Source organism: Brienomyrus brachyistius, unplaced genomic scaffold (genome assembly GCF_023856365.1).
Source record: "Brienomyrus brachyistius isolate T26 unplaced genomic scaffold, BBRACH_0.4 scaffold33, whole genome shotgun sequence".
NCBI classification, from domain to species: domain Eukaryota; kingdom Metazoa; phylum Chordata; class Actinopteri; order Osteoglossiformes; family Mormyridae; genus Brienomyrus; species Brienomyrus brachyistius.
In genome coordinates, this window is record NW_026042308.1 from 4,465,225 (window position 1) to 4,479,989 (window position 14,765).

At 41.9% G+C, this 14,765-nt stretch overlaps 1 protein-coding gene across 1 annotated transcript in view; it reads right to left on the bottom strand.

The window, feature by feature from the left end:
- Window positions 1-966: 966 nt before the first annotated feature.
- The window catches only part of LOC125721422 (uncharacterized), a 37,616-nt gene continuing 23,817 nt past the window's right edge, over window positions 967-14,765 (bottom strand). The window contains exons 5-13 of the mRNA XM_048997326.1: window positions 14,457-14,622; window positions 13,898-13,998; window positions 9,982-10,138; window positions 6,497-6,608; window positions 5,316-5,511; window positions 4,470-4,622; window positions 4,086-4,257; window positions 3,628-3,728; window positions 967-1,628 (exon numbers count right to left, since the gene is read on the bottom strand). Of these exons, the coding sequence (XP_048853283.1) occupies window positions 1,452-1,628; window positions 3,628-3,728; window positions 4,086-4,257; window positions 4,470-4,622; window positions 5,316-5,511; window positions 6,497-6,608; window positions 9,982-10,138; window positions 13,898-13,998; window positions 14,457-14,622 (1,335 nt within the window). The 3' untranslated portion in view covers window positions 967-1,451. The remainder of the gene's footprint in view (window positions 1,629-3,627; window positions 3,729-4,085; window positions 4,258-4,469; window positions 4,623-5,315; window positions 5,512-6,496; window positions 6,609-9,981; window positions 10,139-13,897; window positions 13,999-14,456; window positions 14,623-14,765) is intronic.

Consider the following 14,765-nt stretch of genomic DNA (forward strand, 5'->3'; position numbering starts at 1 on the left):
GCTTGTAATCTACTAAACCTAGTAGCTAGAGAAGATGGCATAAATGCAACATCCAGTGAGGCATAGAGGAAATTGTACCATTCTACATTTAGCAAGTGTAATGGTCTGCAGAACAAATGTGGAAGGTCCACTGTTCCCTCCAGCTTCTCCGACCGAATAAGACAAGGTAGAATTCCTTGTTCCTGGCAGTGTAAAGACTACGCAGGATAATCGAAGACAAGGGTGAGGGGGCAGTAGGAGTAATGTGCACCGGCCTAAAGGTCCCAATGTAAGTAAGAAATATGCTATGTGTTTTATTAGTTAATTAAAATGAACGTGTTCAGTTTTTTTTTTTTTGTATAATATTCTGATTTAATTCAATTTAAAGGTAGACTTAAAATTGCGGTGCTGTTTGTTTTGTTTTCATTACAGGTTCAACCCAGCCGACTTGCGTTCCTTACTGAGTATGCTGCTGTAATGAGCCCCGTCGCCCGGGCAACCAACATTCTGCAAGCGGAATCTAATGCCCAAATGGGGTGGCTACTTCCGACAGTTAACCTCCTGACCATCGAACTTGACAGAGTCAGGCTGCAGCTGAAGTACTGCAAGCCTCTTGTTGATGCGCTTCAGACTGGAATTAAGAAGCGTTCTGGGCACATGTTGGGGGATGCTGAGCTGATCGCAGCTTCGATTCTTCTTCAAAAATTCCGAACATAATGGACAAAGGATGATACCACAATCAAAATGGATAAGACAGCATGTGTATACACTGTAAAACCTAACAGTACTTCTTAATAAAAGAAGTTAATATAACAATAATTAATTGTTGGTGGTGTATTTAATTGCCAGTGCTGCCCTTGGATGATTAGCATATGCGGAAAGGTGTTAGGACTGTTGTGATACCCTTTTCGGTGTAGTTCCTGGTACCGCCCACTCCCCTGTAGACCAAAGGTGCAGGATGTATATTTGCATAACATGACACAGTACTGTTTTTGACTTAACAGATTTTTTTTAATTCACCACGATTGTGATGAATAGGGCAAGAGAACAAAAACCACAGAAATGGCTATTGTATGTTAGCCAGTGACTACGCGAGATAGTATAGCCTCTATGGTTTAACTAGAGAAGGCTTGGAGGAAAATGCTGTGAAAATCAACTATTTTGTTTCTCTCTAAGACTGGGCTGTCTAGGAAAAACATCAAGTCCATATGTACTTCTATAATTGAGGAGATTTCTTTGGGGATACACATATATAAAGGATATATCGAATTTATATTGTATAGAATATATCTAAGCATCATTCATACTCAAATGACAAGACAATTATAAATCCAGGTTATGAAAAGGTTTCTGTGTCGGAAAGGTACAGAAAGAGCCTAACGCAGGTTTACAGGAAACAAAGGTGTAGTGTAGAACACAAGGACATGGACAGAGAAAGGCAATGGCACAACCCCTCAATATGATCAATTCATCTACTCTGTGTCGTCCTCCCAGCTGTCAAAGTAATTGTCAGCAAAGTCCAGCATCTGCTTCATGGCCTTGAGGAGCAGGATGTCACAGGTGTCATTCAGCTCACTCTCATCATGGTAATTCTTCACTGGAATCACATTTGATGGTAAGATGCCCAGACACTCGCTAGCTCTGTAGATCTGCAGAGAGACACATACATTCATGTATAATTTCCTGCTGCTGTATCACATGATTTGTGTCAAACAGGGCTGTAATAAGTGACAACTGAAATGGTATAAATCTGCCTTTAGCAGATGCTGCCAAATGAGAATGTACAGTAGAACCTTGGAACTTTAATAACTCTTAACTCAACCAACTCTGATATCAAACGGGTATTTTTTTTCAAGGCAATATGTTGGATCTCAACCTTTCCTACTAGAACTTCTATGGGTCGAGAAGCGTTCAACTGTACAAATTCGGACCTCGAAAGGGTCTATGGTGTTTAATTAGTCTCAAAACTCACGCACATAAAAACCACGCTTGCATATGCACTCGCCAGCAGAAATATCATCTTCACTATACGCTTCACTATACGTATTACACAATACTCACTTGCTCACTCAGTATTTAATTATTACTCTCAAAATATGTGTCACGCCCGGCTCGTACGATCCTCATGTGTGCCACGCCCCCCTGATTACCCACGTGTGCTTCCCTGATTATACCCAGCTGTACCCTGTTGTCTTGTCTATTTCAGTCCCCGTCTTGCCTCAGTTTAGGGTCTGTAATTGATATTAGTTTGGTTGCATGATCCTGTCCCGTCCGTAGCTGCCATTAAATTCCCGTTTACCCCGATTTCACCTCCTGCCTCCTTCCTGCCCGCTTGCCTGCCCATGCGCCTTACTCGCACAACCGGCGAAGCGTGACAGAATGACAGACCCTAGGAAGAAAGCACCTTCCGTGACTGAGGAAGAATACGCCGGTTACGTTGACCAGGTGCTATTCTGGATCGCCCAGCCCGGCATCCGGGAAGATCCCCCGGCGTGGGGTCTCGTCAGCCGGAGCTGGGTCATCCTGGACCAGCTGTCCCTAGAGGAGGACGCGCACCTCGCAGAGGAGGTGCGCGATAACTTCCGGCAGCTGGCCGAGCTCCGGACGGAGCGGTGGGTCGCTCCGAGTGAGCCCGGGACTGTCCTCCCGCCGTCTGCCTTTGTGGACAGCGCGCAGCCTCCCTTCCCGACGAGGACCCGAAAAAGGAAGAAGCACGCGATCATCCCGGCGATCGTTCTGGGGACGTGCGCACTCGCCCCCGCCTCCCTCTCAGCTGGGGAACAGGAGGACTCTCCGGCTGTTCCTGAGGTCACCTGCGCAGCTAAGCTGCCTCCCCGGGCAGCTTCTCCCGTCCGGAGAACACGCTGGGCCGCCGCGCAGCCTGAGTGGCCGCCTCCGCTGCCTGCAGGCCCACCGCCCGAGGTGCTCCCTTCGCCTCTGCCTGCTGCAGCTGCTGCACCCCAGCAGGAGGTCCCGGCTACGCCCGCTGCCCTCGCCACCAAGTTCTTCACCCTCCAGGGACTATGCTGGAGGGTACCACTGTACGACTAAAGTTCTAAAGCTCCTGAGGGCAATTAAATGTCAAAAAACTGTACTACTTGCCGATAGAGTTTTTTAGTGTGATAGTATTCATAACCGGCTTCCACTGAATCAGTATCAGAATGTATTCACTGATAAGACTTCTGCCCACTTATGTAAGTCGCTCTGGCTAAGGGCATCTGCCAAATGCAGTAAATGTAAATCCAAATTTTGGACATAAATTTGTCATCCATCCATCCATAACCCCCAATCCCAGGAAACAGAGGACCTGAGAAAGGAGACACCCAGGCTAGCATCCTGGTTTATGGAGGCGTGAGACCACAGTGCTACCCACAGGGTCATTTTGCTGCCTGACAATATGTTTTAGAAAATAAAATTGAGATAAAGTTTTGTGAGCCATTGGAATATAATAAACCAAAGGTTCAGACCCCCCAGGGCTGTGGGCTCGATCCCTGCCGCTGGTTGCATGTGTGACGTTTGCTTGTTCACCCTGTTTCCTGCTACTGCCCACAAACATTCACCCAGATGAACTATCTCTCACTTGTTCACTGTGTGTGTGTCTGCTGCAAGCTTTTAGTACTGATTCCAGTGTTAGACCCAGAAACTCACCATATCCTTTATGTAGCAGCTGTGATACACCTTCTTCAAGTCCTCTTCCACATGTGAGCACGCTTTGTCCACATGGGTCAGTAGCACCAATAGAGGGACCTCTAAAAACAGCAACAGAAACGTCTCACTAGTGACATATTATATGTTGTCTGCCAAAGGCACGGAAAGCGTTCAGTTTGCCATATTCCAGTCCGGTAAACTGAACTTCTCTGTGTTCATACTGAATATCCAAATACATTATTAAAGTCATTACTTCTCAGGGGTGAACTTACATTTCTACTTTCCCGTATGATTGTTCAGTATTATTCATGGTTCAGGAAAAGCAGGTGTTAAAGCGTATTACAACATGTATATAAATAGTTGCTTGTGAATTGTGACCCCCAGATCCACCCCCTCCCCCACTGACACACACTCCGTCATAGATGCCACCTCCCTCCCTGTTCTCCACACTCACTGACCTGCCGAGTTAGTTCTCTTTCTGATTTCATCAATTTTATTCTTCATTCCTTGGTCCACAATTCCAGTTGTGGAGGCGTCCATCACATACACCACACAGTGGATCCTGTCCTTAAGAGCCAATGTGCTCCATACCTGATAGTTATCAGCTTTCATTGGCTGCACAGGGTTGAACTAAACAAACAAAAAGGTGTGAATGACATACAGACATGCATTGACTGTGAGATCATAGGAAGCTAAAGCGAAAAGCAATGCGAGTCCTTTCATATGACACTTATGTAACAACAGCACATTATTTATGCCAAAAACAATCAGTGAATGAGATTTAATTTCCTGTATTCATATAGCAGTAGTTTTTGAGGTGTGTTTAGATACACAGTTCTTACCTGGTACTTGTCTGGTATGTAGCCCTTCAGGATGCTCTCAATATCTTCAGTTCTCACCCCTCCATCCTCCCTTGCTTCCAGTCCCATGGTGTCACACAGTAGGAATCCCAGAGGCTGTCCGCCTCGGCCCGCTTTCACCTGGTAAGTGCGATACTGGAAGAAGACACATGATGTCATTCACCTTCTACCTGCTTATCCAGTTCAGCAGGCATCTCAAAATGATGTAACTTGGTGGCCACTGGTGAGGAGGTCTTCAGCTCAGGCCACCCACTTTATTTAAACAATACAAGGATAATGGACTTAACAACCAGCATTAAAATGGGGGTGTGGGGAGATTCACTAAGCTTGGTGACACTGCTGATTAGTTTTTTATTTTTCAGGGAGACCAATCACTTGGTCTGCGGATTGGATTTAATAACCATTAAGAATCACATTATGTGCTCAGCTGGTACGATGTGATTTCATATCACGGAAAATACATTTGAGCACCACATGTCCTGTAGGTAATGGCAATAAGAACATGATGAGGGCGGCACAGTGGCTCAGTGGATGGTGCTGCAGCTTCACACTTCTAGGGCTGGAAGCTCAAATCGTGCCTCTGGCTCTGTGTATGTGGAGGTTGCATGTTCTTGCTGTGTTATGTGGGTTTTCCATAGGTTCAAACTAAATATCCTGCCATAGGGTCAATCCCTTCCTAAATCGCAAAGAGGATAACAAACAGCAACTGAAACAGAGTGAAGCTAAAAATAACAGAATATCGTCCTTCCTTTCAAGCAAGAACATCATATAAAGACATCTGGATACACGAATGTTATACCAGGAACTGAAGTTAGACAATCACATTACCTTCAAGGTCAGGCTGGTTTTCATTTCTCCTACTGCAGCTTGGCTTGTAATGTTGCCACGGAAGATAGAGTTGATGGAGTTGAAGAAGCTTGATTTTCCAGCTGTAATCTGACCAATTAGAAGAATCCGAGCCTGAGGCACTGAATCGATAGTGGGCTTGTAATCTTGCAGGTATTGCTTGAGATCAGTTCGTGTGCTAAAAGAACAGACATTGGAATTGGAAATAGGGATTAGCCAGAATTCATAAGGAATATAAACGATCCCATAATAGCATATTACTATGGCTTCCTTTACATCTCATTAGTCATCTGCAACTGAAACCACTTAATGAAGTGTCATGCATGCTTATTAGAAAGTGTTTGTTTATTTTTTATTTACAGGTGCTAACCAAAGCTATGCAAGGGTCTTGTTCAAGGACCCAATGGTGACATCACTCTGCGGAACATAAAATCAGAATCTTCAGAATCTTTATTCCATCCATCCATCCTCCAAACTGCTTATCCTATTGGGTCGCGGGGGGTCCGGAGCCTATCCCGGAAACAATGGGCATGAGGCAGGGAACAACCCAGGATGGGGGGCCAGCCCATCGCAGGGCACACTCACACACCATTCACCCACACATGCACACCTACGGGCAATTTAGTAACTCCAATTAGCCTCAGCATGTCTTTGGACTGTGGGGGGAAACTGGAGTACCCAGAGGAAACCTCACGACATGGGGAGAACATGCAAACTCCACACACATGTGACCCAGGCGGAGACTCGAACCCGGGTCCCAGAGGTGTGAGGCAACAGTGCTAACCACTGCACCACCATGCCGCCCCCTCAAAATCTTTATTGCAACATAAAATAAAACTTGCTTTGGCACAGCTTGTTACAATTGGAGGAGCCCATTACAATAGACCATTAACAATTAGGGCATAAGCAGACAGATTAAATGTGAGGCAAAAGATACCCAGCAGAGATACATAAATGCAGTGTAGGTGATAAATGCAGTTACCAGCTGGTGAGCTAACCTGCAGGGCTGCACACTGCCCAGTGTTTATATGTGTGTTTGTGTGGGAGGGGAAGGTTATAGAACTCATGCATATTTTAAATATATATCCATAAAATTATGTGATGCTAGTAAAAAATAAACAAAACAATTTGTTGATTATGTTGGATAAAAACGGGCTTCATACCTGTGGTCCCACACAACATCCCTCCAGGCTTTACCAAGGAGCTCTGGTTTGTTCTCCTCTGTCACTGGGGTACTGCTCCCACTTCCCATTTTCCCAACACCAGCTTTCTGACCTGTTCATGGAAAGCATTGTGTTTTCATTATCGGTCCACCAGTCCCTGGAGAAACTGGGGTTAAGGGCCTTGTTCACAGGATCTGAACCAGCAACCTGCTGACTACGGACACAGAGCCCTAACCGACTGAGCCACACACTGACCCATTACCCTTTTGCATGAACCTTTGTAACAATATACTTTATACATTTTCAATATGCCTTATGCTACAGCTGGCTTTGGAGTAAAATGTTTCTTACATGGATTTTTACAGTGCTTGAAGTAGGGAAAATCGGGTGCCGGTACTCCCCTTGTTATCTTTTACCGTTACTAGCAAATCAAACATGGTAGAAATGTTGCCGGTTCTCTGAAAAGAGAGACAAAGAGGTGCTGGTACAGCCTCTCTCTGAACAGCCCACTTCAAGCACCGAATTTGTACTTATACCTATTATACCTGGTACATTCAGGGCTTGTCCTCACCCATGTGGCGACCTGGGCAGGAATTACTGGCAGTGCCCCCCCTCCCCAATGCAAACTCCAAAATAAATGTAGAAACAATAAGAGTGAAGAAATAAAGATGCTGGTGACTAACAGTGCCTAAACCAATCTACAACATTAAATAATCGCCGTTTTTATTCTGAAGGGAAATTTTAATGTCAGATTGAACAATAAATTAACTGAAATATATAAATATATATAAATACAGAACATTTAACAAACACAACACTATGCATCCATCTGCTTTTAAGTGTATCCATGCAATGCCAGATGCGTCATTAAATTTGATGCCCCCCCACGTAATTGCTTTTAAACACATCCCAGTGTCGGAATCCTTTCCAATGAAATACAGTCACACTTTACACTGTTCAGCTTTTGGCTTGAGGTAGCTACCGGCTAACGGTAGCATCTGCTGACATCAGAGCAAGTGAAACATGAACCAGAGATGGAACGTAAGGTGCAGTGATGCTTCTGCTGTCTGAGCAAAAGTGGGCAAATATTTCAATCAACACTTCAGGCATTTAAGTGACACCAACATAAGGCAACAAAATCTGCACTTCAATACAGTCCGGTACAAACTGATCGGTACCCATCCCTATTGTTCATTGTTTAATATTGATTAAATTTGTCTGCCTAATGCAATAAGTGATTTGTAACATTTTCATATTATACGAGTAGTGCTGCACGATGAATGGTTTTTGAATCGCAATGTTGATTCATATCATTATGCTACTTCATTATAGGGCTGAATCGCAATGTTGATTCCTGGATCCCAATGCGATCTCATTCTTACAGGACAACAATTCTGCCACTCTCTTCTCAAAATCATGGACAATTCATACTCCTATAAAATCTGATATTAACATGACACAGATTCTGCTGCATTTGCATTAGCAGGGTATTCACTGCACCAAACCAAGTGCTCCCTTTTGCAGGGCCTGAAGAAATCATTTGTCCTCCACTACATATAATGTCTGGTCCTTCAATCCAATCATTTCATTTCATGTATTTCAAGTGTTGTGTCTTTAACTTTGAAAACTGATACAATTTAAACTTCAACGGACTGACATATTGGACTAATGCTGATTTCTTGATTTTTATCAAATATTAGTCAATATTTACAACATATTTTGTACAATGGTAATAAAATGCATCAAAGATCAAATGATCCTGTGTGATCCTGTTTACAGTCATCTCACCCATCTTTTTGTAGTCAATAAGTACCACTGCCTTAATTTTTGGGGCAGTTTGTCTCAAAATTTGATCAGGTTCAGATATTCCCCCTTACAACATGTCTGCAAAGGTTTAAAAGAATCTAGGAATTACTTTTATCTGTTATCATACTACCGAGATCAAATGTCAAGTACTACACCTGTTTTTTTTTTTTTTTTGCTTTCATTATGCTGTTTGAAAAAGATCCATAAAATACTTTTAGAGTTATTGTGTTCACAAGACTGAGTATCTTCTATAGCTGTCATTTCCTTCCTTTGCTACCACACGGTGCTGCTGCTTCATTTTTGAGACAATTTATCTGAAAATAAAACCAGGCATAGATCTTCATTTAAATAATGTTTTTGTTACACATTAATAAAACTCATCCAACACTTTTTTTTTTTTTACAAAATCAAATGTAGTCTGCTTTCACCCTTCGTTTTGCTGCCACTAAGCTGCATTGCTTAAATTTTGGGGTGATCTGTGTCAAAATTTAATCAGTGCCAGTTGGCACCCATATAAAGTTTGAACAACACCCAGCAAATTGTTTTTTAGTTATCATCTTAAGGGGATCAAATGTCAAAACTCCATTTTTTCTTAACAAATGAACCCTAATGAGGGGCCCAAGGTAAAATCTTGTCAGATGTTAGAGGTATCCCCTAGATGTAGCATATTAAATAAACTCCTCATCCGTGATAAATATAATTGAATTTGACCAGCATATATTTTAAGTCTGAGACAGACAGTGACCAATGCTGGATTCATCAGGTCATTTTATTAGCATAGCATCTAATCTAGTGCTGGGTTAAAATGTGTATTTGAATGTGTAATTATACAGCTCTGGAAAAAATTAAGAAATCATTCTATAATTTTAAATCCTGATTTATTCCTGGGTTTACTGCTGGAGGCTAAACTACAAGGCAGGCTGCTTCCAGGCTCAAAGTTTCTAAGACAGCAACAAACAAGAATAAGGTGAAGCAGGAGGCAATAACCAAAAACTAGACAGTCAAAAGGTAGAAGCAACTTTCTAACGCCAGAGATGACCGTCAATTTATCCGACAGTGTCTCATAAATCGGAGGATGACCTCAAGTGACCTTAAAAATAATGGGAAAAACATTACGTGTAGGTGTGAAGTGCACTGCTAGGGTTAGGATCATATCAGGCTCCTAGAAGCAGGACTGAAGACCCATAAAGCAAGGAAGAAGCTCTTCATTAATGAGAAGCAGGGAAAAACCAGGCTGGAGTTTGCAAAAAAATATGTATATTTTACACAGGCATGTACCCATAAATTGAGAAATGAGTGAAACAGAAAATTTTGCTGTGGTCTCAATTTTTTCTAGGGCTGTGTATGTATATATATATACAAATATACTGGAAAAATTGAGACCATAGCAAAATTTTCTGTTTCAATCATTTCTCAATTATATAATAATAATTATTATTATTATTATTATTATTATCACCATATATATATATATATTTAAGCATCATTCATACTCAAGTGAAAAGACAATTATAAATCCAGGCTATGAAAAGGTTTGAGTGTCAGGAAAGGTACAAAAACAGCCTAATGCAGGTTTATAGGGACCTAACCTGTGGCGTAAAACATAGGAACATGGACAGATTGAGGCAACGGCACAACCTCTCAATATGATCAATTTATCTACTTTGTGTTTTCCTCACAGTTGTCAAAGTAATTGTCAGCAAAGTCCAGCATCTGCTTCATGGCCTTGAGGAGCAGGATGTCACAGGTGTCATTCAGCTCACTCTCATCAAAGTAATTCTTCACTGGAATCACATTTGATGGTCGGATGCCCAGACACCCGCTAGCTCTGTAGATCTGCAGAGAGACACATACATTCATGTATATTTTCCAGCTGCTGTATCACAAGACTTGTGTCAAACAGGGTGACCAACTAATGGTATAAATCTGCCTTTAGCAGATGCTGCCAAATGTGAATGTACAGTAGAACCTCGGAACTCGAATAACTCTGATATCAAACGTGTATTTTTTTTCAATGCAATGTCTTGGATCTCAGCCTTTCCTACTAGAACTTCTATGGGTCGAGAAGCATTCAACTGTACAAATTCGGACCTTGAAAGGGTCTATGGCATTTAATTGGTCTCAAAACACACGCACATAAAAACCACTCGTGCATATGCTCTCGCCAGCAGAAATATCATCTTCACTATACGCTTGACTCTACACAATACTCACTTGCTCAATCAGTATTAAATTATTACTCTCAAAATATGAGGCATGCGTGTATGCGCTCGTGAGCAGAAAATCCATCCTATCTACGCGCTCGCTGCACCCTCTTGTGGAAGCCCTTTAGGGCCAAAACGTCTTAAACTTTTTGCATAGAGACGGAATTATCTCACAGCTAATGTGGAATTAAAATTGGACATCGGTAGGCCCGGGAGGTTAGCATATTGGGTCTGTGTGTGTCTTAGGCCTTAGGCAAGAAGAGATTGTTTTGAATACTGTGTGACCTCGCTTCGAGATAGCTGCCTGCAGTAAGTTCCGCAGACCCTGAGGAAAGCTCGGGCCTTGGAGAAGCAGACAGCGGAACAAAGGGGGGAGAAACCACTTGCAGGAAGAGATTCGAAGCTGCCCCAACTGGTGCACAGCGAGTTATAGCTTCATAGAATAGTTGTGGCAGACAATATATAACAAGCTATGCGGTAGTGCAAATGTATAAGTAATCATGTTAATCATACTAATCATATGTTAACCATGTATTGGCAGTGATTCAATGACAATATGTCAATACGTTAATCATTAATCAAAGGACAACCAAGTATTTACAGTGATTCAATGTCATGTAATCAATATCTATATTCATATCTCCAGTAGGAGCCTAGCAGTCAAGACATGTTATGGTAAACTGAGCAGAATGGGTGGACTTTACCTTGCCACCAAGGTGAACCAATTCGAGAACTGTGTTTGTTATACGTTTGAGCTCGTTTCATTGGTGTTTTGTGACCAATCAGGATTTAGACACCCTTACTGTGGAGTGGGAGTTATGGTTTATCAACTGGTTGCTCGGGGAGCTCCAGAGGATTTGGTACCGAATGCCAAAGTGTGATGAGAGTGCTTTGCTGGAATGCTGAAATAAAAGAGATTTCCTTTACCTCATCAAACTGAGATGTCCGAAGTGTTATATTTAAAATTTTTCTACCACACTACAGACGTTATATTTTTATCTCTAAAGACAGACATATAACTTCACATACAGACGGCATTTTGCAACATGTCTTGATGTCAACAAACTGATCTTTCAGTTTAGCACCATTAACTTCTAACCACAAACACCATAACAAAATCAAATTCTTCACCCTTTGGTTATTATTCTCTGTGACTTTCCTTATGTGCAATGAAACAGACCAGGGTGACAAAATAAGTATAATATACAATGTTGTCATGGAAATAAAATCAATACTTAGGTTTAATCAATTAGCCTATGATTATGGTTTAAAAGAAAATTGCGAAGAGCCATTTTCCTTTGAGTCCCAATGATTTTGATTTCATACATCATAAATAAAACCACATATTGTTGATAGTGATGTATTTGTGATTTTTTTTCTACAGATCATCTGCAGTATATGGAGTCCCTAAGATGTCAGGCTGAAAAAATATATTTTTAGTTGTTTTGTGTTTCCTCTCAATAGTTTTTCGTTCCATCACAATACTTTTCCGCTACTAATGATAACTGTACTCTGTCCATTTAAAGTACAAAAGATAGAATTAATGGATTAATAAGTATAAATCAAAATAGTACAGACCTGTCCAGTTAAGTGTACTTTACTGTTTACAGTAACTGGCGGTCATTGGACACAATGCAATTATTATCATTATTATTATTATTTATTATCACCATTATCATTATTATTGTTATAAATAATAATAATAATAATAATAAATATGCATGTAACATCATATTAAAGTTGCATGGTGTACATTGTCCCCCATAGTTTAATGCTTAAAGCACACAGGACATGTCTGTATTACATTACAGCAAATCACAGCGGGCAAGTGCAGTGGGATCACAAATCTATTGTGTGGCAACACTGAAGTATTGTGAGACAATGCAAAATTACTTAGGAAATGTTTTCCCACCCTGACCTCTTAGGGGGAATTCAGTGGTACGAACTGTACAGAAATCCACAAATAAACAGGATGGAAGCCACAAATGTAACGATCTACAAATAGGCAAAACTCAATAGTTTTGCGTTCCCTCACAATACTTTTCCGCTACTAATAATAACTGTACTCTGTCCATTTAAAGTACAAAAGATAGAATTAAAGGATTAATAAGTATAAACCAAAATAATACCAGTTAAGTGTACTTTACTGTTTACAGTAACTGGCGGTGATTGAACAAAGTGCAATTATTATTATTATTATTATTATTATTATTATTATTATTATTAGGGGCGGCATGGTGGTGCAGTGGTCAGCACTGTTTCCTCACACCTCTGGGACCCGGGTTTGAGTCTCCGCCTGGGTCACATGTGTGTGGAGTTTGCATGTTCTCCCCATGTCGTCGTGGGGTTTCCTCCGGGTACTCCGGTTTCCCCCCACAGTCCAAAGACATGCTGAGGCTAAATCGAGTTACTAAATAGGCCATAGGAGTGCGTGTGTGAGTGCATGGTGTGTGAGTGTGCCCTGTGATGGACTGGCCCCCCATCCTGGGTTGTTCCCTGCCTCGTGCCCATTGCTTCTGGGATAGGCTCCGGACCCCCCGCGACCCAGTAGGATAAGCGGTTTGGAAAATGGATGGATGGATGTGTGGTTTTTCATGTCTGTATGACTTTATCAGTTGTTGAATGATTGTATCATTAGTTCGCTGGGTTGATAGGTTTAAATAGGTAAACATGGAGGCTCTGCAACGGATTAAACTCATTTACATCATTTCTTATGGGGAAATTTGACTTGGAACTCAACCAAATCCTGTCGACCAGCCTTCTGGAATGAAGTAAGTTTGTGTTCCAAGGTACCACTGTACAACTAAAGTTCTAAAGCTCCTGAGGGCAATTAAATGTCAAAGAATTGTACTACTTGCCAATAGAGTTTTTTAGTGTGATAGTATTCATAACCGGCTTCTACTGAATAAGTATCAGAATGTAATCACTGATAAGACTTCTACCCACTTATGTAAGTCGCTCTGGCTAAGGGCATCTGGCAAATGCAGTAAATGTAAATCCAAAATTTGTCATCCATCCATCCATAACCCCCAATCCCAGGAAACAGAGGACCTGAGGAAGGAGACACCCAGGCCAGCATCCTGGTTTATGGAGACGTGAGGCCACAGTGCTGCCCACAGGGTCATTTTGCTGCCTGACAATATGTTTTAGAAAATAAAATTGAGATAAAGGTTTGTGAGCCATTGGAATATAATAAACCAAAGGTTCAGACCCCCCAGGGCTGTGGGCTCGATCCCTGCCGCTGGTTGCATGTGTGACGTTTGCTTGTTCACCCTGTTTCCTCCTACAGCCGACATTCACCCAGATGAACTGCTATCTCTCAGTTGTTCACTGTGTGTGTGTCTGCTGCAAGCTTTTAGTACTGATTCCAGTGTTAGACCCTGAAACTCACCATATCCTTTATGTAGCAGCTGTGATACACCTTCTTCAAGTCCTCTTCCACATGTGGGCACGCTCTGTCCACATGGGTCAGTAGCACCATTAGAGGCACATCTAAAACATCAACAGAAACGTCTCACTAGTGACATATTATATGTTCTATGGAATAAGCCATCATAGCAATCAGCACACTGATGTCTGTCTTACTCAGAAGCACCTGCCAGCATCACTCTGCCTTTCCTCAATCCACATGTGTTCAGCTCAGCTCATGTTCATACCCTAATCTTCAGTCCCAACCCTTTAAAAGTGGGCCCTATGTGACAGAAAGCCCTCCAGCTTCTCACAGATGGAGCGGCTCTGTGTGGAGGAGCATCCAGGAGCTCCTTCAGTTACAGCATGAATACTGTTCCTGCCAAAGCCCCGGAAAACTTGGTTTGCCATTTTCCATTCCAGAAAGCTGCTCTTGTTCTTACTTTGTCAGGTTCCTGTGTGATTATTCTGTGTTATTCATGTACCCCTGCCCAACAACACACACTCAATAACAGATGCCACATTCCTCCCCACTCACTAACCTTGAAAACTAGTTTTCTTTCGGATTTCATCAACTTTCATCTTCATTTCTGTAGCCATGATTCCTAATGATGAGCTGTCTATCACATACACCACACAGTGGATTCTGTCCTTAATTTGTAACTCTGTCTGACCAGCACCAGGTTGCCATGGTGATGCAGTGTTGAACTAAACAGACAAAACATTGTTAAAGACACATACAGACATGCACTGACTTTGAGATCATGAGAAACTCAAGTAAAATGTTGTGTATCTCATATGACATCTGTGTAATTCCTTATTTATGTGAGAACAAATCAATGGATAAGATT